This window comes from Protomyctophum bolini, assembly GCF_963924005.1.
Source record: "Protomyctophum bolini genome assembly, chromosome: 5".
Taxonomy (NCBI): domain Eukaryota; kingdom Metazoa; phylum Chordata; class Actinopteri; order Myctophiformes; family Myctophidae; genus Protomyctophum; species Protomyctophum bolini.
The window spans coordinates 4,795,441-4,819,939 of NC_137866.1; the positions used below are offsets into that span (position 1 = coordinate 4,795,441).

The 24,499-nt window shown below is 45.6% G+C and overlaps 1 protein-coding gene across 1 annotated transcript in view; it reads left to right on the forward strand.

Annotated features, from left to right (window-relative positions):
* The window catches only part of dlgap4a (discs, large homolog-associated protein 4a), a gene marked incomplete at its 5' end in the record, with an annotated part of 61,666 nt that extends 41,456 nt beyond the window's left edge, over positions 1–20,210 (forward strand). Inside the window, 8 exons of the mRNA XM_080764035.1 lie at positions 6,001–6,481; positions 7,023–7,152; positions 8,341–8,435; positions 11,831–12,042; positions 12,718–12,978; positions 17,186–17,277; positions 18,231–18,383; positions 19,830–20,210. Coding sequence (XP_080620161.1) covers positions 6,001–6,481; positions 7,023–7,152; positions 8,341–8,435; positions 11,831–12,042; positions 12,718–12,978; positions 17,186–17,277; positions 18,231–18,383; positions 19,830–20,066 — 1,661 coding nt within the window. The 3' untranslated portion in view covers positions 20,067–20,210. The remainder of the gene's footprint in view (positions 1–6,000; positions 6,482–7,022; positions 7,153–8,340; positions 8,436–11,830; positions 12,043–12,717; positions 12,979–17,185; positions 17,278–18,230; positions 18,384–19,829) is intronic.
* Between the last annotated feature and the right edge of the window lie 4,289 nt (positions 20,211–24,499).

The window sequence follows — 24,499 nt, forward strand, 5'->3', positions numbered from 1 at the left end:
GAAAGCAAGCAATTGAGGTTCTGCCTCATTTTTTTTAATATTTTTTATCCCACGATTTTGTAACCCATTTTTCACCCCTGTGTCAATCATCTAATGTGATCCTGGGCTCTACACACCCTCCGCCAACCTGGGGTGGGGAGAGCAACGGACTTGAACTCATGCTTCCTTCATGCCTGAGTGTCCAAGTTGCTCCTTTACACCTGACAGGGGGGGAGTTTCCCTGGTTGGACGTATAGCGCGTGGAAGGAACACGTTATTCCAACCAGTTCCTTTCCCCTCCATCAGGCTCCCCGGCTGGCCAGGTTGAGGCAGTTTAGAGACCAGGATTACTGCATCTTTTTTGTGAGGGTGAGAACATGCAAACTCATTTTCAATGTAATGCGAGATTACATATACACTTAGTATATAAAACATTTATATCTTCAAACATTTCCACACATGACACAGATGTGCAAACTCAAAGCCTTGCAATTATGCAACGCGTTATGGATCGGCTTGAATATATATGGCTTTAAGTAAATAAAATAAAGTCAGTGATTTGTGACAAAGCCACTCTCTATTCCTGGTTTTATTGTCTGTGCTGTCAAAAGGAAGTACAGTGGGTGAGCGGTTGGATCTGTCCCAGCCATCCAGAGTACACTGTCTGGACAGCTTATATCCAGCTCTTAACCCATTCTGAACGGGGAACCCATTTTGGTCTTAGCATCATGTTATGCTTTAGCTATTGAAAAATAGCAGATCTACAAGCTCATAGCGCGCCACCGAGTGGCGCGCTACGAGCTTGTAGGTCTGCTATTTTTGAAAAAATCGAAGAACGACTGACATTTTTAGAATCTGATCTCAGGTCAGAATGGGTTAATCAGACCTAGTGTGTGTCCAGTGGAAACCTCGCATGAATCTGATCTCGAGTCAGAATGGGTTAAACACCCTGTAGTGTAGGTAGATGACATGAAGCCATGAAAGCCTAAAATTAAATGGAGCAATGGGGATTTTGCGCTTTTCTTAAGGCTGGGGGAGAAATGGTGTTAAGGCGTGATTCCATTTCGGTATGCTATGCTCTTCACAGTTGAATTTAGCAGAGGGATTTTTTTTTTATGTTGTATGGATTTTTCCCACTTCTTCACGTGTTCATGTTTATAAGTTACGTGTAGGGCTAATCTTCAATATAGACGAGCAAAAACGAATTTCTGATTTATTGTAGGTTTTGTAAGCAAAGCATAGCCTTCAATGTCTACGGTTTAGAGAGAGAGAGAGAGAGAATTGTTGTCTTGCAGACACAAACGAATGTCTATTCACACTCTGCAGCCCATAGCGACACATTAATTAACTCGGGGGGGATGTCATGCGTCGACGATGCTGGCATGCCAGGAATGTGTCTCTCATTGCCAGAGTATAAATATGTCCTTGTTTTGTCCCCCTGTCCCCCCCCGGCTCTCTCTCTCTCTCTGCTGAGACTTAACAGCTATTAGTGCAAACTGACAAGTGTCACCATGTCTGCTGGAAGGTCAGGATCAACGCACAGCCAGCCATGTTTGTGTATATTTGGTCGTATGTAACGTAACCTTACTGGTGCTGCTGTGAGTGAGTCACTGGTTTTAATGATGCAGGGCCCGCTCCCTCGGGATTACAGGGTGTTAGCTAGTCGTTTACAGACTGGAACTGCTGCTACTGTTGGAGCAGAGTATAGAGACGCATATTACTTTTCCTTGACTCGCTCAAACCGCCAGCCTCGGATTACCCTTAACCATTTTTTTTAAAGCCGGGCCCTGTCCCTAGTTTGAGTGTGTCATGATTGTAGGTGGAAAACTTTCCAGGGTTTTTCCCCCAAATTGACTAAAACAGTCAATGTGCAGTTTCTAGTACACACACACACACACACACACACACACACACACACTGACCCTGGAGATTGGTTGTTTTTGTGTGACACGTCGTGTAGTGTGACAAAAGAGGGCTTATTAGTGGCTACGCTAAATGTTTACACTTTGTTTGTTAACATGTTGTTTACATTTCTGGCATCAAGTATTTTATGATGCATTTTATTTTTACTTGCCTGTAAGGAGCCCTCAGTGGGAGGAGTGTACTCCTCCCCTTCCACATTCCCTGCTGACGGGAGCCAGTAGGGTAAGATTATTAGACAACTAAATTGGGAGAGAAAGGTTTATCGACTAAGAGTATAGACTACTCTAAATGTACAATAAAAACAGAAATGGAAGAAACGTATTGCATATGCCCAGTCACTGAGTCACTCTCCCTTTTTCCCAGCCCTGTCAGACATGTTGATCCCACTCACCCACCCAGCCAGCTAGCGAGCCACTCGCCCAGCCAGCCAGCCAGCTAGCTAGCGAGCCACTCGCCCAGCCAGCCAGCCAGCTAGCTAGCGAGCCACTCGCCCAGCCAGCCAGCCAGCTAGCTAGCGAGCCACTCACCCACCCACCCAGCCAGCTAGCGAGCCACTCACCCAGCCAGCTAGCGAGCCACTCACCCAGCCAGCTAGCGAGCCACTCACCCAGCCAGCTAGCGAGCCACTCACCCACCCACCCAGCCAGCTAGCGAGCCACTCACCCACCCACCCACCCAGCCAGCTAGCTATAGCGAGCCACTCACCCACCCACCCACCCAGCCAGCCAGCTATAGCGAGCCAGTCAGACTCAGTTAGTCAGCTGTTTAAATAGAATCCACACAAAGTTTCCCCCAGCGTCGTCCCCATTGCCTCCCTCAGCCCTTAACAGAAATCCTGTGGCTTTTCCCACATTTTCCCCCTTCATGTTATTGCACCAAAGTTGCCCCATTCCGGCCTCCTAAACCCTGCAATCAGCCACTGATGAGAGAACCACACACACACACACACACACACACACACACACACACACACAGACGCACACACACACACACACACACACACACACAGACGCATACACAGAGTTCTTCTCCTGTGTGCTGCTGGCCCTGGGTCAGAGCCTGCTGCCGTGCCCTGGGTCGGAGCCTGCTGCCGGGCCCTGGGTCAGAGCCTGCTGCCGTGCCCTGGGTCGGAGCCTGCTGCCGGGCCCTGGGTCAGAGCCTGCTGCCGGGCCCTGGGTCAGAGCCTGCTGCCGTGCCCTGGGTCAGAGCCTGCTGCCGTGCCCTGGGTCGGAGCCTGCTAGTACCCTGTCTGATCACTTCGCAGTCCCCTCTCATTGGGCCTCCTTGTCGGGCAGATATTTCTCCAGGTTGGGCAGTCTCGGGTGTCTGAGTCAAACATGGTATCTGTGTAAAAACCAGGTCAGTCACGCTGGTATCTGTGACTGTAGAACCAGGTCAGTCACGCTGGTATCTGTGACTGTAGAACCAGGTCAGTCACGCTGGTATCTGTGACTGTAGAACCAGGTCAGTCACGCTGGTATCTGTGACTGTAGAACCAGGTCAGTCACGCTGGTATCTGTGACTGTAGAACCAGGTCAGTCACGCTGGTATCTGTGACTGTAGAACCAGGTCAGTCACGCTGGTATGTCTGTGACTGTAGAACCAGGTCAGTCACGCTGGTATCTGTGACTGTAGAACCAGGTCAGTCACGCTGGTATCTGTGACTGTAGAACCAGGTCAGTCACGCTGGTATGTCTGTGACTGTAGAACCAGGTCAGTCACGCTGGTATGTCTGTGACTGTAGAACCAGGTCAGTCACATTGGTAACTATCCGTGTAGAACCTGGTCGGTCAGCGCTGTAAGGGCGAGGCTCTGTGACGGTGGTGTATTTAACAGAGGACCAATTGTTCACCGTTCACCGTTATCACTTCCATCACAAGGACACGATGAAAGTAAAGCTCCCAGGCCTGTAGTTTATCTGCTACATGTGTCATTAAGCCACTTAAAACATGCATTCCGTTGTTGACAGAGGTCTCCACCTTTCCCCCGTCAACACCAAAGCCCATCTAGATGCTTGTGGATTGTAAGCTTCGCTAGACATTTGCCTTTTTTCTACAAATGTTTGCCTATTACGACATGCCCAGAATCTAGGTTTTTTTTTAATATTTTGAAATGTGTTTATAGACAGTGCTTAGGAATGAGGTTTTAGTTATGAATCATTTTTATTCTAGTGTAGTATGAAGGAATGAATGAATTTATTTTAAAATGTGTATTTCTGTGTCATGCCACCATTTTATTTTTAGCCCATCCCATGTGGTATGACACATATCCAGAATAACAAGAAAACAACTACAAGCCTTGAGTCTTGGAGGGGAGTCAAACGCACACAAAAATCACACCTGTGTGAACTGAGTGGTGCAACTCCCCTCTCTCTCTCTCTCGCTCTCTCTCTCTTTCTCTCTCTCTCTCTCTCTCTCTCTCTCTCTCTTTCTCTCTCTCTGTAATTAGCAGGCAACAGTGCAACACTATCTCTCTTTCCCTTTCTAGCACAACAGCACCACTTTTGCCCCTACTGGTACTCATAGGTCACATAGGTTAGGACGGACATTGCTGTTCAAAAACGCAGTCCTTACAGAGAGTCCCTGCGTGAGTTGCGTCGCTATTGTAGGCTTACGTCGGTCTATAATGTGCAATCAACTAATCATCCACTAGATGGCAGCTACGACAGATTAGATTGTACAAAAAGTACTTAGTTACACAAGTGCCACACAGAGAGGTGTTCATGCCTTAAAACGTATACATCAACAACATAAATCCCCCCCGTTCACCCCCGTCCGTCCGTCTGTCCCCCGTCCCCCCCCCCCTACGCGCGCCCACAGTTGACACAGTTGACGTAGATATTCACTGAGTCGCGACCCATAAAAAGTGGGTCAACAATCCCAACAATGTGTCCCCAACCATTGTTTGGGAAAGGGTGGTGTGGACTGGAGCAGTGCTATGGGAGTGCTATAGGAGTGGCAGGGTAGAAGGGAAGCTCCATGGGGACAGACAGACAGACTGACGTCAATGCACACAGCAGGTAGTTTGTGTTGTGTGTCCGTTTGTCAAAGCGCCTGACAGCCTGAGATAGCAGGGGAGAAAAAAAGTGTTTTTCCAACCACTCTGCCGTGTGATGTTTATGAAGTTATATTATTATTACTGTAGGGCTCTGTGTGATGTTTATGAAGTTATATTATTATTACTGTAGGCTCAGTGTGATGTTTATGAAGTTATATTATATCACTGTGGGCTCAGTGTGCAGCACAATGCTCTGCTGTTTTAGTTTGTCTGTCTGTGTGTTCTCATCCTCTTATGCAACTTCTAGATCAGGCGGATCTGCTGAGCTTATTGATCTGCTATTTCCGCTTTTCTTGAAAAATGTGTGTGTGTATGTATGTATGTATGTATGTATGTATTGTGATTTTCCTTTCTTTCTGCTATCAAATCAACCTTTTATTTATATAGCACATTTTAACACTACCAGAGTTGCTTCACAACAAAAGATAAAAAATAAAGCAGAATGCAGAAAAACATGGCGTATAAAAACCAGTGTGAGACATGGATAGTACTGTAACAGGAGTGGCTAAATAGGTCAATATAGGTGTGTGTTTTAAGAAGGGATTTTAAAATGTCAATGGTTTAAGCAGCTCTAATATGGGGCTAAAGGCTCATACATAGTCTGGATTTTGGGTGGTGAGGTGACCACCGAACTACAACACGACGTCACGAGACGCGGTGAAGAGCAAACCACCGCCACCGCTCCAGCCCCTTCCCTCTGTTTGTACTCACCACCGCTCAACGTTATTTCAGCTCCGGTGGTCACCTCACCACCGAAAATCCAGACTATGAATAGGCCTTAAGGGGCTGCCACCGCAATAGCACGGTCACCTCTTGTTCTGAGGGTTGGGGTTGTTGGCACGGTCAGCAGTGACTGGACCGCAGACCTCAGAGCTCTGGCGTGGGTTGTGGCGCTGAATGAGTTCGGCTGTGACACACCCACCCAAAAAAGGGTGAAAGTGCTTAATTCTCTCTCTGGCCTCACACAAACCTATCAAACGTATCGACAGAGCACAGAACATTAATTTGATACGCTCTCTCTCTCTCTCTCTCTCTCTCTAGTCGGCAGCAGGAGCAAGGCCCCGCCCCCCATCCCGCCCCGTTGCTCCGCCTCCTCCTCCTCCTCCAAGCCTCTGATCTCGGTGACGCTCCAGAGCAGCACCGAGTCGGCCCAGGACTCCACCTACCCGGGGCGTCGCCAACACAGCCACAACAGCCAATCGGCTGACAGCAACACCTCCTCCTCCTCTGACAGCCTCTGTAGCATCCGCACCGGCAGTCTGGCTAAGGGCCCCGCCCACCACCAGGCCCCGCCCCCTCTCCTGGTGCCAGCCCCTCCCCTCGCCTCCTCTGTCCCCCCCACCCCCACCGCTGCTGCCGCCACGCCCATCCCCGCCCCCCGCGAAGCTCCGCCCACCATCACCACCACTGTCCCCGCCTCCCCCCGCGAAGCTCCTCCTCCCACCATCACTGTCCCCTCCCCCTGTGAAACTCCTCCTCCCACCATCACCTGTTCCTCCTCCATTACCACCTCCACCACAAGGTATGTTAGAGTTTTGTATTTTTTATTAGCTATTCTTTTTTTTCTTGACTTTTGGTTTTCAGTTTAGTTTTTCAGTTTTATTTTGTAAAAATAATAAATAGCAAATATACAGTAGCAGATTCTATCTTGCTATTTTTCTTATTCATCATAGGACTTTTCCTATGATGTACCTTCGTCAGGCAGCCTCTGTAGACATTTTGAAAGCACAGCTCAAGACCCTCTTGCTTTTAATTGATCTTTTATTTTGTGTTGTTCATGTCCTCACTGTATTGCATTACTGCTCTTGCTTTTTAATGTTTATGCCTTGCTTTTCTTTTCTTTTTTCTCCATTGCTCTATAAAGCACTTTGAGCTGCATTTCATGTCATGAAAGGTGCTATACAAATAAAGTTATTATGATGTTTAGATATTTAATTTTAGTGTTCTAAATACAGTTTCACTTAGTTATGTGTTTTTTTCCCCTGCTATTTCACTTCACTAAAATGTGTTTCCAATTCTAGTTTGTTGTTAGTTTTAGTTAACTATAATAACTCTCCTTCCAGTGTCACCACCACCACCAGCTCCTCCACCTCCACCCAGCCCCAGAATGACACCCTGAGCCTGGCCCCCGTCCTAGAGAAGACCCCCTACGCTGAGCCCCAGAAGAGGAAACTGTCCTCCATTGGAATACAGGTGAGACCATAGATTCTTAACCCATTTTGGACTTAGGTCGATTTAAAAAAATGCTTCTAAATCCTAACATTTTTCTGAAAAACCCATGTTTCTATGTCAGTGGTGCTCAAACCTTTTTCATGTCAAGGACCCCCAGAATGATCTCTATTGGGCCACGGACCCCCATCTCAAAATATGTAGTTCCAGAGACCCCCCAGAAGCTAATATTTTAGTTAAAAATGTTCGCTCTGAAATATATATTCAAAGATTTGGGCCACATTTTCAGACCTACTACTAGCTCGTAGCTAGCTATGAGCTTGTAGTTCTGCTATTTTTCAATAGCTAAATTATAACATAATGCTAACACCAAAAGGGGTTCCCGCCCAAAATGGGTTAAGAAATATGGACGAAAGGACCGCTAACATCACCCATTGGTTTCTACAGACCCGACACTTTTTCTGTGAATTAAAATCCACCATATTGGCATTTCTGATCAATACTTTATGGGACTATAATTTACAAAAAAATCGTTTATAAATTAGTTTTTGTAAATTAATATTATTAATGTTGTAATGTTAATTGAAAGACCTCAAACTAGCGACTGAAAGCATAAAGTATTTATGACAATGATTATTAGGTTAATAAAATCAAGTGTAAAAGTCTGGTCATTCGTCAAATCCCCATTGTAATCAATGGAGCAGTATAATTGTTCTGCAACCAGCATTGGGGGGGAAATAGCGCCACCCTCTAGGCCATTAATGTGAACTGCAGTCCTTATTGTCATATCCATCATGACAATAGTGAGACTCGTCGTCGGACTTCATTCGTTGCTACGGTCCAGTTTGGGGCAGCGGTGGCCGAACGGTTTGCGGAGCGGTCTTGATATCAGAAGGTCGCTAGTTCGTATCCCCGGACCGGCATGTTAAAATTACCACCGTTGAAGTGCCCTTTGGACAAGGCATTGAACCCATACCATGAAATGTTCTATGAGCAGGGCCTGGCTGTAAACAAGTTCTTGAGCTTAGTCCAGTTACCCTGGGTAAACATAGTACCTTTCTTTCTTTCTTTCTGGCTGACACAGTTCATTGGTTTCTGTTGTGCTGAAATAATAGATTCCGTGCGACGCGGCAAGCAAGTATATTATGGGGTTCAACTGCATTAGATTGACTTGACTTGACTTGCTGTCGTCTGTGATTGATTGATTGACAGGTGGACTGCCTTCTGCCTTCCAGACAGGAGCTCCCCCCCCTCACCGCCCCTCTGACGTGCCATTCTATTGGAGTGCAGGTGGAAAACGGCAGGCCGTAAGTCACAGTTCGTTCGTTCATATGTCGGGGGAAACTTTTTCATGTCAAGGAACACCAAAGTTATGTGTATTTGGCCAGGACTCCCCATCTCAAAATATTTTGTTCCAGGGTACCCCCAAAAGCAAAGCAGTTAACCCATTCTGACCTGAGATCAGATTCATACGAGGTTTCCACTGGACACGCACTGGTCTGATGAACCCATTCTGACCTGAGATCAGATTCTAAAAATGTCAGTCGTTCTTCGATTTTTCAAAAATAGCAGACCTACAAGCTCGTAGCGCGCCACTCGGTGGCGCGCTATGAGCTTGTAGATCTGCTATTTTTCAATAGCTAAAGCATAACATGTTGCTAACACCAAAATGGGCTCCCGTTCAGAATGGGTTAAAAGGTTATTTTAAAAACATATATATACGGTATATATCGATATTTTAAAATTGATCCATCCGCTGGATCTTGCGGTGGTCAGACTCACACACAGTATAGATCTGGCCAACTTATTACATTTTTTTTTTTGACATTATCACATCAGCAATTATGCTGATGTGTAGTATAACGGATCTACAAGCTCACAAGGCATCCCAATGTGATTCGTTGTGAGCTCATAGATTGGCTATCTTTCAGAAGTTTTGATTGGGCTTGCTGTTCGGTTCATGTGTGTATCTTATCTTAAACAAACAAACAAATACAATCTAACATTTTCAAGTTGAGGAGAAGATATTCCACTTTTCTTTTTTCTTTTTTTACAAAATATCGGTAATTGGTGGGTCTAGGACTCGGAACCGGAATGTTCCCAGTTTGAGCCCGGGCTCCCCCAGAGGTAGTGTCGAAGTGTCCTTGAGCAAGACACTCAACCCCTGTCATTGCAAAGCCCCATTGGATATGTACAATTTACTATTTCTGAAATTGGCCCTGAAAATCTGCCATGGGTCAGTCTAATGTTGTGACCACTATCTGCCTCTGGCTCTGAGGCGTAGCGGCAGTGGTAGAGACAACATGGTGGAGACAGACTACATGCTAGAAACAGACCAGCGTGGTACAGGCTCCAACATGGTGGAGACAGACAGACTGCATGGTACAGGCACCAACATGGTGGAGACAGACTGCATGCTAGAAACAGACCAGCATGGTACAGGCTCCAACATGGTGGAGACAGACAGACTGCATGGTACAGGCTCCAACATGGTGGAGACAGACAGACTGCATGGTACAGGCACCAACATGGTGGAGACAGACAGACTGCATGGTACAGGCTCCAACATGGTGGAGACAGACAGACTGCATGGTACAGGCTCCAACATGGTGGAGACAGACAGACTGCATGGTACAGGCACCAACATGGTGGAGACAGACAGACAGACTGAATGGTACAGGCTCCAACATGGTGGAGACAGACAGACTGCATGGTACAGGCACCAACATGGTGGAGACAGACAGACAGACTGAATGGTACAGGCTCCAACATGGTGGAGACAGACAGACTGCATGGTACAATTTGGTACATGGTACAGACACCAGACAAGGTCATGGAGGCCCAGGGCTCTCCCACATTGACATGATGTTGTTTTGACCGGAGCGAAGCCAACGTTGTGACAGTCTGCCCCGTGGACTGGACTTTAATGTAATCACATTAGAGCCTGCTTCACAATTATTACATCATTATTAGCCTGGAGCTAATGGCAATCATTTTGCATAATCGTTCAAAATCCCTTTCATTCCTCTGTAGAAAAACAGCTGGATGAAATGAAGAAATAATGTCATATCCATGCTATTTTTAGGCTACCTATTTGGGGAATTTAGTCAAATCACATATTTTTCATACGTTTTGTCATTTTCCCAAAATTCATTGCTTCTCTTCTCTTCTCTTCTCTTCTCTTCTCTTCTCTTCTCTTCTCTTCTCTTCTCTTCTCTTCTCTTCTCTTCTCTTCTCTTCTCTTCTCTTCCGTCACAGTCCAGTCTTTTATGTGTCCTTTTCAGTAGACGTCTGTCCTCTCAGCTCCTTTCATGCTCTATTTCCTGTTGGTCCAACTCACTAATGGCTTGAAACCATTGTGGTGTAAAAATGATGAACTCAGCATTTCATCTCATTTCCCCTGTAGATGGTTTCAGCATGATGTTCTCTTGCTAGCACAGTGACATCTCAGTGACATGCTGTTTCAAAAAACCCATTAGCCAGTGGTTCCCTACCTTTTCAGGCTGTGACACCCCAACATATTTATATTTGGGGCTCCCCCCCCCACCACCACCCTGAGAAGCACTTGGAATTGTAGGAGTTTGAGGCATTACATTTAGTTTGACTCGGTTCCACATGGTAAATATGGTGAAAATAGCAGAGCTACAAGATCACAACGCCTCACGATGTGAGCTTGAAGATCAGCTAATGTCAAAAATGTTGCCTCTTTCTTATATTATTTGGCAAGTTTTTGACCAGTTTTTGTAGTATAGTCTGTTAAAATTACTTTTGATACATTGATAGTGGTCTTTTGATCTATTACAAATGTCTTCAACGTCCTTTTAGGTTTATTTATTTAGCACGTAGTACAAAAAAGTAGACAATAATATATCAAAGAACAAAAATACAATGCAAGGAAGGGAAGAAGCTTATTTGGAATCCTTTCCTGTAGGAAGAGGTCATTGGTTTAAACAGATTAAAAGTTGGCAAAGGGGGGCAGCTGTGCAATAAAGAAATAAAAACACAGACTGCACAAAATACGGAAATAAACAATACAACAACAAACACACAAAAGAAAATATAACGCATCAAAGTAAAACATGTAATCTACAGAGAGGAAGACATAAGATATTTCTTTAGATGTTTTTTAATATTGGCAAGGATAATGAGGATTTAAGTGAAGCATCTATAGGGAATTCCATAGACGAGGGCCTCTAAATTTGATGAAAGATTGATGTTTGGAAGTGCGAAAATATAGGGTAATTCAAAATCATCTCTTTGCCTTGTGGGGTAGGAGTGAATGTCAGAAGTACTGTAACACAGAAGAAATTGTGAAAAAAGACGGAATGTCTTGTATGCATTTTTATAAATTAAACATAAATAAGCAGGTCTGAAAATTTGTCAATGGGTAATAGTGAATATTTAATAAAGAGCGGGGCAGATGGCTCATACCGATTTTGAATGTGAAATCATTCTCAGAAACCTTTTTTGAATGATCAGTAATTTAGTCCTTAGTTAAAATGCAACTGTGTGTGTCTGTGTGTGTGTGACTGTGTGTGACTGTGTGTGGCTGTGTGTGTGTGACTGTGTGTGACTGTGTGTGACTGTGTGTGTGTGTGTGTGTGTGTGTGTGTGTGTGTGTGTGTGACTGTGTGTGTGTGTGTGTGTGTGTGTGTGTGTGTGTGTGTGTGTGTGTGTGTGTGACTGTGTGTGGGGGGTCCAGTCTGAGCCGGGTCAGCAGCATGGCCTCCAGACAGAGCACGGAGACGGACCCCGACCCCCAGGACGACGATGACCTCCAGGACGACGCCTCGTCGCCCACGTCCCAAACCAACTGCAGCGACAACGCCCATCAGACCCCCAACGGAGAGAACGACCGCAGCCCCCCCTCCTCCGCGGAGACCCCCAGAGGGACCGGCTCCTCCTCGCAGCAAGGTTAGTCCAGCTTTGGCATCTTTGTTGGGGTTTTAGTTTGTATTTCATTTGGACCTTTTTTGGTTCATCAATCTCAGTGGGTTTGCTAGGTTAGTTTGCGTAGTTTTAGTTTAGTTTAAAGATTTTCGCATTAGTGAGGACCAATTATATGGAGACGAGGTTAAAAATGGTTGAAGTGGTCCTTTACATGTAATTTGTTTTTGTTAGTTTAACTTGATTAAACTATATATATATATATATATATTTTTTTTATCCCACGATTTTTGTAACCCATTTTTCACCCCTGTGTCAATTATCTAATGTGATCCTGGGCTCTACACACCCTCCACCAACCTAGTCCCCATATATGGGGGACAAGGGGAGAGCAACGGACTTGAACTCATGCTTCCTTCATGCCTGAGTGTCCAAGTTGCTCCTTTACACCTGACAGGGGGGAGTTTCCCTGGTTGGACGTCGTAGCGCGTGGAAGGAACACGTTATTCCAACCAGTTCCTTTCCCCTCCATCAGGCGCCCCGGCTGGCCAGGGGGAGGCAGTTTAGAGACCAGGATTACTGCATGTTTTTTGTGAGGGTACCTACCCTAGGGGACACGGGGAGAACATGCAAACTCCACACAGAAAGGCCCTTGACTTGACTAAACTAATCTAACCATGTCTCCTCCTCCTCATCCTCCAGAGCCTCTTGACCCGGCCCTGGACCCGTCCTCGCTGCCCCCTCCGGACCCCAGCCTGGGCACGGGGAACTGCGTGGGCTCCTGTCCGCCTGACAACAACAACGGCGGTGGTGCCGACCCGTCGCCATCGTCGACGGCCACGCCCACCTGCTTCCGGGACGGGAACTGCTTCTTGAAGCTTCTGCAGGCAGAGACGGCCCGCATGGAGGGCTGGTGTCAACAGATGGAGGCAGAGACCAAAGACCTGGTGCTGTCTGAGGAGGGTAAGGGTTCCACTAGAGCCCTCAGTCTGGGTAGTATTTTATAGTGTTTTATAGGGGCGACTGTGGCTCAAGAGGTAGAGCAGGTCGTCCAATGATTCATGGGTCGGCGGTTCGAATCCCGGCTCCTCCTCCTGTCTACATGTCGAAGTGTCCTTGGGGCAAGACACTGAACCCCACATTGCTCCCGATGTGCTGGTTGGTACCTTGCATGGCTTCCGCGGCAATCTGTGTATGAATGTGTGTGTGAATGGGTGAATGTGATGACAATCTATGTAAAGCGCCTTGGATAAAGGTGCTATATATACTTACCATTTTAGCCCTCAGTCTGAGGAGGGGAAGAGACATGTTGCCACTGTTGTCTCCCACCATTTTCAAATGCTTCCAGTCATACAGTCTGGGACACGGAAGCTCTTTTCATGATTATGGGAGAAAGCAAATAGGCAAATAGGTCAAAAATACAACTTTTCTCTCTGTCCCCTTAATCATGGACGACAATGTCCCAGAGCCACAGTGACGGGAGAGATGTCACAGGAGGGGCTCTGGGTCAGACGGTCTCCTGTCAAAGTAGAGATGTCACAGGAGGGGCTCTGGGTCAGACGGTCTCCTGTCAAAGTAGAGATGTCACAGGAGGGGCTCTGGGTCAGACGGTCTCCTGTCAAAGTAGAGATGTCACAGGAGGGGCTCTGGGTCAGACGGTCTCCTGTCAAAGTAGAGATGTCACAGGAGGGGCTCTGGGTCAGACAGTCTCCTGTCAAAGTAGAGATGTCACAGGAGGGGCTCTGGGTCAGACGGTCTCCTGTCAAAGTAGAGATGTCACAGGAGGGGCTCTGGGTCAGACAGTCTCCTGTCAAAGTAGAGATGTCACAGGAGGGGCTCTGGGTCAGACAGTCTCCTGTCAAAGTAGAGATGTCACAGGAGGGGCTCTGGGTCAGACGGTCTCCTGTCAAAGTAGAGATGTCACAGGGAGGGGCTCTGGGTCAGACGGTCTCCTGTCAAAGTAGAGAGGTTACAGGAGGGGCTCTGGGTCAGACGGTCTCCTGTCAAAGTAGAGAGGTTACAGGAGGGGCTCTGGGTCAGACAGTCTCCTGTCAAAGTAGAGATGTCACAGGAGGGGCTCTGGGTCAGACGGTCTCCTGTCAAAGTAGAGAGGTTACAGGAGGGGCTCTGGGTCAGACGGTCTCCTGTCAAAGTAGAGATGTCACAGGAGGGGCTCTGGGCCAGACGGTCTCCTGTCAAAGTAGAGAACAGAAAAGGACAAACCCGGACGGCCTCATTACCGCTGATAGACGGCATGCAGCAGCATCTCATTATAGTGGGAGAGTGAGGTTGGGTTCAGCTGTAATGGACGCATCTCTCTCTCTCTCTCTCTCTCTTGATTCATCTCGGTCTCTCAGGCATGAATCTACCTCTGCAGTGTCTGAAATATGAAGGAGTAAGGAAGAATGGCTGTAGAAGCCACATGGACTTAAAGCCTCCATTCCCGTTGCTATCAACAGATTTAAATTATTTGTGCATTTATTTTATGCAAATAGTTAGGTCAAGTTCTCAACGGGCCCGAGAATTATTGCCCGCCCCTACCCTAACTGGGTCGGCCCCAGGGCTCGGCCCGACCCTAAGAATTACCATAATGTTGAGCCCGAAGCCCGACAAAAAAAGCCCCGACGCCAGAAAGAAAAAAAACGCCACTAAATGGCGGTGCCGGATTTCAGTGTGAAAGTGAGAACGGAGCACGACAGACTTATCGAAGTAAAGGATGTATATAACTCACAGAACCCTCTTATTGCCAACCTTAAATTTCATCTTATTGTGCCTTAGGCCAGCTTTACCCGACTTTTTTGAATGACAATAGAAAAATATGCGATATAACCACAATGTCACGAAATATCTCATTTTAAAGCTGCACTTCTCTAATTTACATTAAAATTTAAATTATGTTTCTAGCATGTTCCTTCGTTGACTTATAAGCATTTTAGTACACCTTGGTTTCACTGTTCACTGAATGGGCCAATGCCCCATTTCTTAATTCGTCATTTTAATGCAAAAAGAAAGAACAGCGATTTAAATAACTTATATTGAGTTTTTATTAGGAGTAAAATGTCAGATTTTTTGCCGCGATTCACATAGAGACGGCGCGCGTGCACGATAGTGCGGATTTCGGCCGGTTTTTGGTAGATTACATAAAAAATAAAAAATAAAAGTCTAAAAATCAATTTCTTTGTTATAAAAAGACGTACTGACAGGGCAGTACGTCTACCACGTCAACGCCACGTCGTTGGCCTCGAGGGATTTGTTGATAGCACGTCAGAAAGCACGTCCTTAGCCATGAAGAAGTTAATGTTCCATTTCCAATCATTCTAATGGGTTCCAGACAGTGGTGGTGGTGGTGACTGGTGAGTAAACACGAATGGCTGCTGCAGCTCCCTCCCTTTAGTTTCCTCTGAAGTGAAGTTGCTTGTTTAACATGTAGCGTTTAAGTTATATATATCACCATGGATCGTTTGGTGACGTTGATTATTGATTAGGTTTTATTCATCGCAGCCAGCTGGGTTAACGAGATAGCTCAGTGCCAACATGACGAAAACCTGATGCTTCAGCTATCGTGTGATAATCCGATTGATTTTATAAAACATTTTAGCATATTATGGCAACTTGGCAAGTTTGAGAACTTTAATAGGAGGTGCAAAAGTGACTTGAACGACCGGTAGGGATGCAGCCGACATAGATCTCTGGTTGTACCATTTCAGTCCTAATTGTGCCGCAGTGTGTCTATATATGTGGTGCACCTATTTCCCCTCCTGGCTGTGCCTGGCCTGGGTTGGCTTGGGTTGGCTTCCACACTGGCCTGGGTTGGCTTGGGTTGGCTCCCACACTGGCCTGGGTTGGCTTGGGTTGGCTTCCACACTGGCCTGGGTTGGCTTCCACACTGGCCTGGGTTGGCCTGGGTTGTCTCCCACACTGTCAGTTTGCTCCCACACTGTCAGTTTGCTCCCACACTGTCAGTTTGCTCCCACACGGTCAGTTTGCTCCCACACTGTCAGTTTGCTCCCACACTGTCAGTTTGCTCCCACACTGTCAGTTTTCTCCCACACTGTCAGTTTGCTCCCACACTGTCAGTTTGCTCCCACACGGTCAGTTGGCTCCCACACTGTCAGTTTGCGCCCACACTGTCAGTTTGCTCCCACACTGTCAGTTTGCTCCCACACTGTCAGTTGGCTCCCACACTGTCAGTTTGCTCCCACCCACACTGTCAGTTTGCTCCCACCCACACTGTCAGTTTGCTCCCACACGGTCAGTTTGCGTGCCACTAGTTCCCCGTGCCTGACAACAGTGCCCAGCCACCCCCTGATCCTTCTTTCCGTGACCCGCGTTAGGCCCCCGTAAGAAGTCCAGGTTTCTGATGTGGTCCGTCCCATGTGACCCGCGTTAGGCCCCCGTAAGAGGTCCAAGGTTCTGATGTGGTCCGTCCCATGTGACACCAAGGTCTATTCGTTAGCACTCCATCCAGGGCCTGTTCCTGCAGTATACTGTGAGCAGATTAACGCTCTATAAAACTTTAGTTTATAAGAGGTTTAGCTTTCGTGGTCACCAATGAGGTACACCAGTACTGTACATTCCACATAATGATGTTTGTGCCTGATGACAAGAATGTGGGGGGAAGAAAATAGTTTAAATGTTTTCCATGTCCCTGTTTGTGTTTGTCACCAGCTCAGTGGCCTTGTGGTTAGAGTGTCCGCCCTGAGACTGGGAGGTTGGGGGGTTCAATCCCCGCCCGGGTCATACCAAAGACTGTAAAAATGGGACCTGCTTGACACTGCTTGACACTCAGCATCAAGGGTTGGATTGGGGGTATAAGTCCCTGCGACATACTAGCGTCATGTCCAGGGGGTGTACTTGTACATCAAGCTGCCTCACGCTACAGAAACAGGAGGCCCCTATGGGCGTCATGGCTACAGAAACAGGAGGCCCCTATGGGCCTCATGGCTACAGAAACAGGAGGCCCCTATGGGCCTCATGGCTACAGAAACAGGAGATAGGCCCCTATGGGCCTCATGGCTACAGATACAGGAGATAGGCCCCTATGGGCCTCATGGCTACAGAAACAGGAGATAGGCCCCTATGGGCCTCATGGCTACAGAAACAGGAGGCCCCTATGGGCCTCATGGCCCGGCAAGGCTACTTACTTACTTTACTTGTTTTGTGTTTGTAGTTCTGGGGACGATCCGCAGTGCGGTGGGCAGCGCCCAGCTTCTCATGGCTCAGAAGTTCCAGCAATTCAGAGGCCTCTGTGACGAGAACCTGGTGAGTATATCTGCTATAACTCCTTAAATATTAACTCCATAACTATCTGATACAACTCCCACCTTTTAACTGTGACAACACTTCATAACTTTCTGATATAACTCCATAGCTTTCTCACATACTGTAAGTCCATAACTATCTGATAACTCCCCATATAACTGCAAATATAGTCTTAATATGTTTTTGAGTGGTGCAACCACTCCAAGGAACAGCAATGTCCGTGTTAACCTATGTGACTATGTCCGTGTTAACCTATGTGACTGTGTGTGACTGAGTACCAGTAGGGGCAAAAGTGGCGCTGTTGTGCCAGAAACAGAGAGAGAGAGATAGTGTTGCAATGTTGCCTAGTGCTTTTTATTTTATTTTATATATATAATTTTTATCCCACGATTTTGTAACCCATTTTTTCACCCCTGTGTCAATCATCTAATGTGATCCTGGGCTCTACACACCCTCCGCCAACCTGGGGAGAGCAACGGACTTAACTCATGCTCCCTTCATGCCTGAGTGTCCAAGTTGCTCCTTTACACCTGACAGGGGGGAGTTTCCCTGGTTGGACGTAGCGCGTGGAAGGAACACGTTATTCCAACCAGTTCCTTTCCCCTCCATCAGGCGCCCCGGCTGGCCAGGGGGCGCCTGATGGCAATGTTGCACTAGGCAATGTTGCCTAGTGCTAATTAGAGAGAGAGAGAGAGAGGCAGGGGGAGAGGGGAGTTGCACCACTCAGTTCACACAGGTGTGATTTCTTTTAGATAAAATAATGTTGGATTCATTATTTTATTTTGCAACTCAAGAGAGTGGCTTCACTCTGTAAGACAACTTTTGTATTGCTGTAACGTCTATGCCAACATAAAAGGACACATCAACGTTTCTCATAATGAACATGATGTAACTTAATTGTTTTTCCTGTGTGACGTCTAATACAATGGAATAATAAAAATCCTCTCGTTTAGGATCTGGAGTCCAACCCGCGACCCACGGCCCAGGACCTGGCCGGGTTCTGGGACCTCCTGCAGCTCACTATAGAAGACATCAGCATGAAGTTTGATGAGCTCTACCAACTGAAAGCCAACAACTGGCAGCTTCCTGACAAACCACTGAAGAAGGTACTGAGAACCTTCCCACGGCACACACTTTAGTTTACATACTTTATTGATTGATTGATACTTTTATTAGACAATAAGATGCAAACGGTACACAGGGTACAGTCAAGCACAGCATTGGTCCAAAAGGACAGCGCCGAAGAAAGACCTTGCAGTCTTGTTTCCATTCAGGTCGCATGCATTCATTCATTCACAATGAACAGTGACAACAAACAATTCGTTTCTCAAACACATTAAATCTACATGCACAGGTTGCAATAGAAATACATTAATAAAACATAAGGGGGGGAGGGGGGGGGGGGGGGGGGCGCCAATCACCTTCTCTCCCTTTGACCTGATGACAGTGACAGGTGAGTTTTCAGACCCTTTTTTAAAGGAAACCAGTCATCTGCTTGTTTTGAGGGAAGGGGCGGGGTATTCCACACTTGAGTGGCAGTGCTGTGAAATGTGAATTTACCCATATTTGTTCTGAAAATGGGTACAGGGTGGCAACAGATCATTATTTACGCTCCCTCTAGTATTATGGCTGTGGGAGTTGCTCACCTTTTTGAGGTAATCAGTCAAGTAAATGGGCACTGAGGGCATGGAGCTGCATTTACAATCTTGAATGCTAGTCCCATTTTCAATTCAGTTTATTGAGTCTCATTCTGGAACCTTAGTTTGAGCCTGAGACTTTAGACACAGATGATTGGTCTCTCACATTCACTCATTGAGCTGTTTTGCACTGAACTGTGACCTTAACACAAAGGAGCTGGCAGCGTGAAATCTGTTGCATTATGTCTGTTCCTAGTGTGTCGGACATTTTGTGTTCATGCATGCAGCCCCTCCGTCTCAACTCTGGGAAACGTCCCACACTAGTGTGAATACTGTGAAATGGACTATAGATTGTGTTGATTCATAATAATAATTGTACCCTTGATTTTTACAGGTCTTTTCACGACAGAGTCTTGTTCAGGGTACATAACAGCAGTACAAAAGACTTAGAAAACATTGTGAGGAAAGAAAAGTGTGAGAACAGTTCCCAACCACATTCATAATTACCCGGTATTATTTATTTATTTTCTCCTTTAGGTTTAGGTTTATTTATTTAGCACGTAGTACAAAAAATAGACAATAACATATCAAAGAACAAAAATACAATGCAAGGAAGGGAAGAAGCCAGCTGGCTTATTTGGAATCCTTTCCTGTAGGAAGAGGTCATTAGTTTAAACAGATTAAAAGTTCATAAAGAACAATACAAAAGTCTACAAGTTGGCAAAGGGGGGGCAGCTGTGCAATAAAGATATAAAAACACAGACTGCACAAAAAAACGGAAATAAACAATACAACAACAAACACACAAAAGAAAATACAACGCATCAAAGTAAAACATGTAATCTACAGAGAGGAAGACATAAGATATTTCTTTAGATGTTTTTTTTAAGTGAAGCATCTCCTCCTTCTCCCCAGGAGGAGAAGAAGACGCTCCCGTCGTCCGTGCCAAAGAAGTCGGGGCGCCCCAAGCTGTCTGCAGGGGGCGCCAAGGAGCGCAGCAGCGTGGACTCCACGGCGGCCGACAAGCAGCGCCAGGAGGCGCGCAAGCGTCTGATGGCGGCCAAGCGCGCCGCCTCGGTGCGACAGAACTCTGCCACGGAGAGCGCCGACAGCATCGAGATCTACGTCCCCGAGGCCCAGACCCGCCTCTGAGAGGAGGAGGAGGACACGCCCCCCCTAAACTCCTCCTCCTAAACCCTTAAGCCACTCCTCCTCCTCCCTCCTCCCTCCCTCCTCCTCTCTCGTACTCACTCCAAACCTTTGCGTGACCAGAAACACAACAATAATACACAAAAGGGGGGGTGGGATTGGGGGGGGGGGGGCTCTCCATGGCTCGGTCGGACCCCCATGGCGGGCGGGGGGTTGGCCCCAAGCAGACGGGACATGGGTGGGGGTCTGGGGGACATAATGGGAGGGGGAGAGGGCAGAGACAGACGGTGTTTGGGACAATGCACCCCCCCCCCCCTGTTCTCACCCCCGACCATGGAACAGAAAGAAACCCCCACAAAATAAAGGCCCTTCTTGACAGACAGATGTTTAATACTATTGTTATTACTATTGACACAGTTATTATTATATTATTGTTATTATCGCCCCCCTAAATATATCGAGAGTAAATGTGAGAGTGTCTTGGACTTAAGGACACGAAGAATCTCCATGTCCCCTTGCTTCCTACCTTCCTTCCTTCCTTCCTTTGTCCTAACTCCTACAGGCCTCCCGCCTCGGGCCGCCTGGTTCACAAGCTGAGCTACCACACACACACACACACACGCACACGCACACACACGCACACACACGCACACACACACACACACACACACACACACACTCGCGCGCACACAAACACACACGCACACACACACACACACACACACACACTCAGGACCCACGTTGCAGGTGAACTCGATGTCCACAGAGTCTTCCTGTTTGTATTTCGCTTGATTTATTTATACGTTGTCGTATGAGGGGAGAGTCACCGCATCAGAAATGCCAGATCTACAAGCTCACTACTATAGCGGCCACAACAGTTTAATGAATCAAACAAATTTGTTAGTTTATTATAAACAATTCGATTGTGTTTAGTTTTCTTTAAGCTGATTCATGGATATATATATATATATACAAAAAATGACAAGACATTATCCCCCTATTATTCCCTTTATTATCGAGGAAAAGTAATCTTAACGTACATGAAACGATTTAGTTGAGGTCCTAAATGGCGAGCTTATAGATCTGTTTTTGTGCGTTGCGACATGCCATCGGGCAACAGTCTTAAGTCAAGCGATAGGCTGCCAGTCATCGGGTGGGGGCGTGGTCTGTGCAAAGCTTTACGGAACTGGTTCTCAAACAGAGGGGTACGGGGTCGGGGACCCCCCGTAATGAGTCTGTAACTCCTGAGCATACAGATGAAGCCAAGTAGACCCTTATGGGTCCATTTTTGTTCCATTTGGACGCTCTCAGAGTTCCGGTGGGTGGGGGGGGGGGGGGAGTCCTTGAAATGTAAAAGTTTGAGAACGGTGTACGAAACATGAGATGGTGTTGATGGTTGACGACGCACTCTGAGGGGTTTTCAAATCCAGAGGAACCGGCAGTAGCAGAAATATAAATAAATAATCACAATCCTCTGGTAATTTAGCATCTTTCATCTTTTCCAAGTGGGTCATCTTAATTAGGAATACTAAAAACGGTCAGTGTTCAACAACAAAGTACCAAGGTAGTTTTTTTTTCTAAACGCGTACTGTCATGAGGATAATACTATAAAGCACTCGATGCAATCATATTTAAAAAAAAAGAAAAAGAATGTAAAAAAAAAAAATCCACTTCTGTTCGAGATTCTTTTCACAAACACACTACGCTGTTTGTTTCCGTGGAAGACGACTTGCCCCGTCGTTTTTTTTTAAAAGTCTTATATTTGCTTATTTTTCTAGTGGGGGGGTTGTGTGAGAGAGGTTGGTGTAGTCCAAGGCCAGTCAAGGAGGAATATATATGATTTGTTTTTTGCTCATTTTGACTAGACGCTCCTGTACTTTTCCATTCACCTCGCCTTCCCCCAGGTTTATATCCCACTTCTATTTGATTTGAAGCATTCTTGTCTAAAATGGTTCTTTTCCACTACGAAAGGGTTACTCGGACCACTTCCAGAACCTATAATCCTGGACTGAACATCATTACGTCATTTTTTTTTTTTTTTTTTAAGTATCACTTCTGTGTTCTGGGTTTGCAGCACTCCTGAAGCAGGAATCCACAAAATTAGGTTCCGAGAACCTTACTCTGAAACCCAATTTCGTATAATGGACATATTTTTTTACGGCACAGTTCACTTATGTTCTTAGTGGTGGAAAATTACCATAACGTTTTTCACTGCATCCGTTGTAATGCAGGGGACCAAAACGGTCACACTCTTTTTAAAGCATTCCCACACAACAACACAACGGTGTTAGTACGTGTATTGGGGTTGGGAGGGAGGAGGGTGTTTACTGGCATTGGCAATAGAATTAGCAATAAATGAATAAGAAACTAGAATTCAAAGTCAACTGGAAGGAGACGTGATTTGAGATGCCGAGTGTTCAATTGACTTGAACTAAATTGCCAGTTTCAACGGGAACGGATGTCGTAGTCGACGATACAATGGCTTCTGCAGGACTTCCTACTGTATAAGGCTGCTTAATATGAAGGCTTATTTACTTGGTTCCTTTTTATATGTTTTTGTTTTAGGGTGGGGTGGGGTGTAATTCTCAGGGTTAGCGCTCAAAGCCAACTGTCCAAACCATCCACTATTTATTATTTAACCACTAGTTTTTTTGGACAAATGTCTTGACCTCAACGGCTACGGTTTTTACATGATTCTTGTTGACAAAAACTAAGTATACCCTTATGGTTGAGGAAGAGGCTGTGGCTAAGTTAAAGGGGAACTTTTAGATAATTCGGACCACAAATGAAGAGTTGGATATAAGTGGCCATTTTTTGGTCGCTGCTTGCCCCCTTTTGGACGAACGTGTGTCCAGAGAAGCGAACGAGGACCAACTCCAATCCGTTTTAACACCCACTGTTTGTGGTCCAAGTTATCTAAAACTAAAAATATAGTGCCCTGATTTAAAGAAACCAAACCTACAACAAAATTACCCTTTTCAAGGAGGAGTTCACACAGAAAACTTATTTCACATCAATTACACACCCCCCATGAAAGCCTTCAATTCATGGATGCTTTTTTAGTTTTTGTTGCTTTCCTAAGCCAATAATTTGATGACCGGCTGAGTCTCCTACTGACTGATGACCCCCGGTTATCAAATTATTGGCTTAGGAAAGCGAAATAAAACGAAAGAAATCTCCATGAAATCAATGTGTAATTGATTGGAACATACTGTAAAGTGCATTTTTGGGTGAACTAGACCCCTTTTAGTGCTATAGCCACTGGATCGGTGTACTGTAAAAGCTTCAGACCGTCTTTAAAGTGGTTGAAACTCTGCTCCCTGTTGTTCCGCAGAAGCACATTGTCCAAGGTGGGATAAATAAAAAGGACCACCACGGTACATTTTCACTGATGTTAGATTTTTAGTGTTGTACGTTTAAAGAAAAAAGAAAAGAAAAAAATAAATCTGTGAGTTTGGACTTTTTAACTCATGGTGCTGCATACAGTAGATATGACTGGCTATCGTGCCTAAACTAATGGGGTTTATAATTTATTGGATCACGACCATTGCCATGGCACTGACTGACCAAAGGTTTTTTTTTTTTTTAACTTTAAAGGTTTTTCTCTTATTATTATTTGTTTTTGTCCAACCCATAAACACACCAGCTGCATGTGTTCTTCTCACTTTGGGTAGCATTTATTATTAGAGTGTCGTTTTAGGAAGCAGAGAGAGATTATACACTTAGTTTTTAGTCCCACCCCCCCCTATAGAACTTACATAGATGTGAGCATTACAGTATGTTGGTATGTGTTTTAGATTATTAAAAAAAATGAAAACCATCTTCGCTCATATCTTTTCATATCTGAATATGAGAATTGCGGGGTCAGGGGGTGTGGTTGGACTGGACACCCACCACTCTGTTTTTTTTTAATCAAAACGTAGGTGAATTAGAACTGGGAATAATGCTGTCTGACATAGAGCTGGGTTGTTGATTTTTTTTTTGTATTACTTTTATTTGTACCACATCCTATAGAATGGACACATGTACATTTCATTGTCCAAAGAGAAAATTCATTAAACATCCCCTTTGCTATATATGTTCTGGTCATCGATGTTTTATATTGCACTCATTGCTGCTATATTTGTTAATGTTACAAATATAGAGAAGTGAATTAGAAACATTAATCATTATGAATGAATCATCATTAGACTCATGATTAGATGTTAATGTGTGATGTATTGATGCATGGCCCATTTTACAAACCATATGTGTCTTATTAGTTACCTTATTCATGACTGTTGCTGAAATCTGATTCCTTTCAACACAAGTTGAACATCTCAATGTCACCCCCAGACATACCACACTTATGATGTTTTTATTTGGGAGAAATCCGTATACATGATCGTATAATTATGTATACACGTGCTATCTGTCAAAAGGAGAAATGCAGAAAA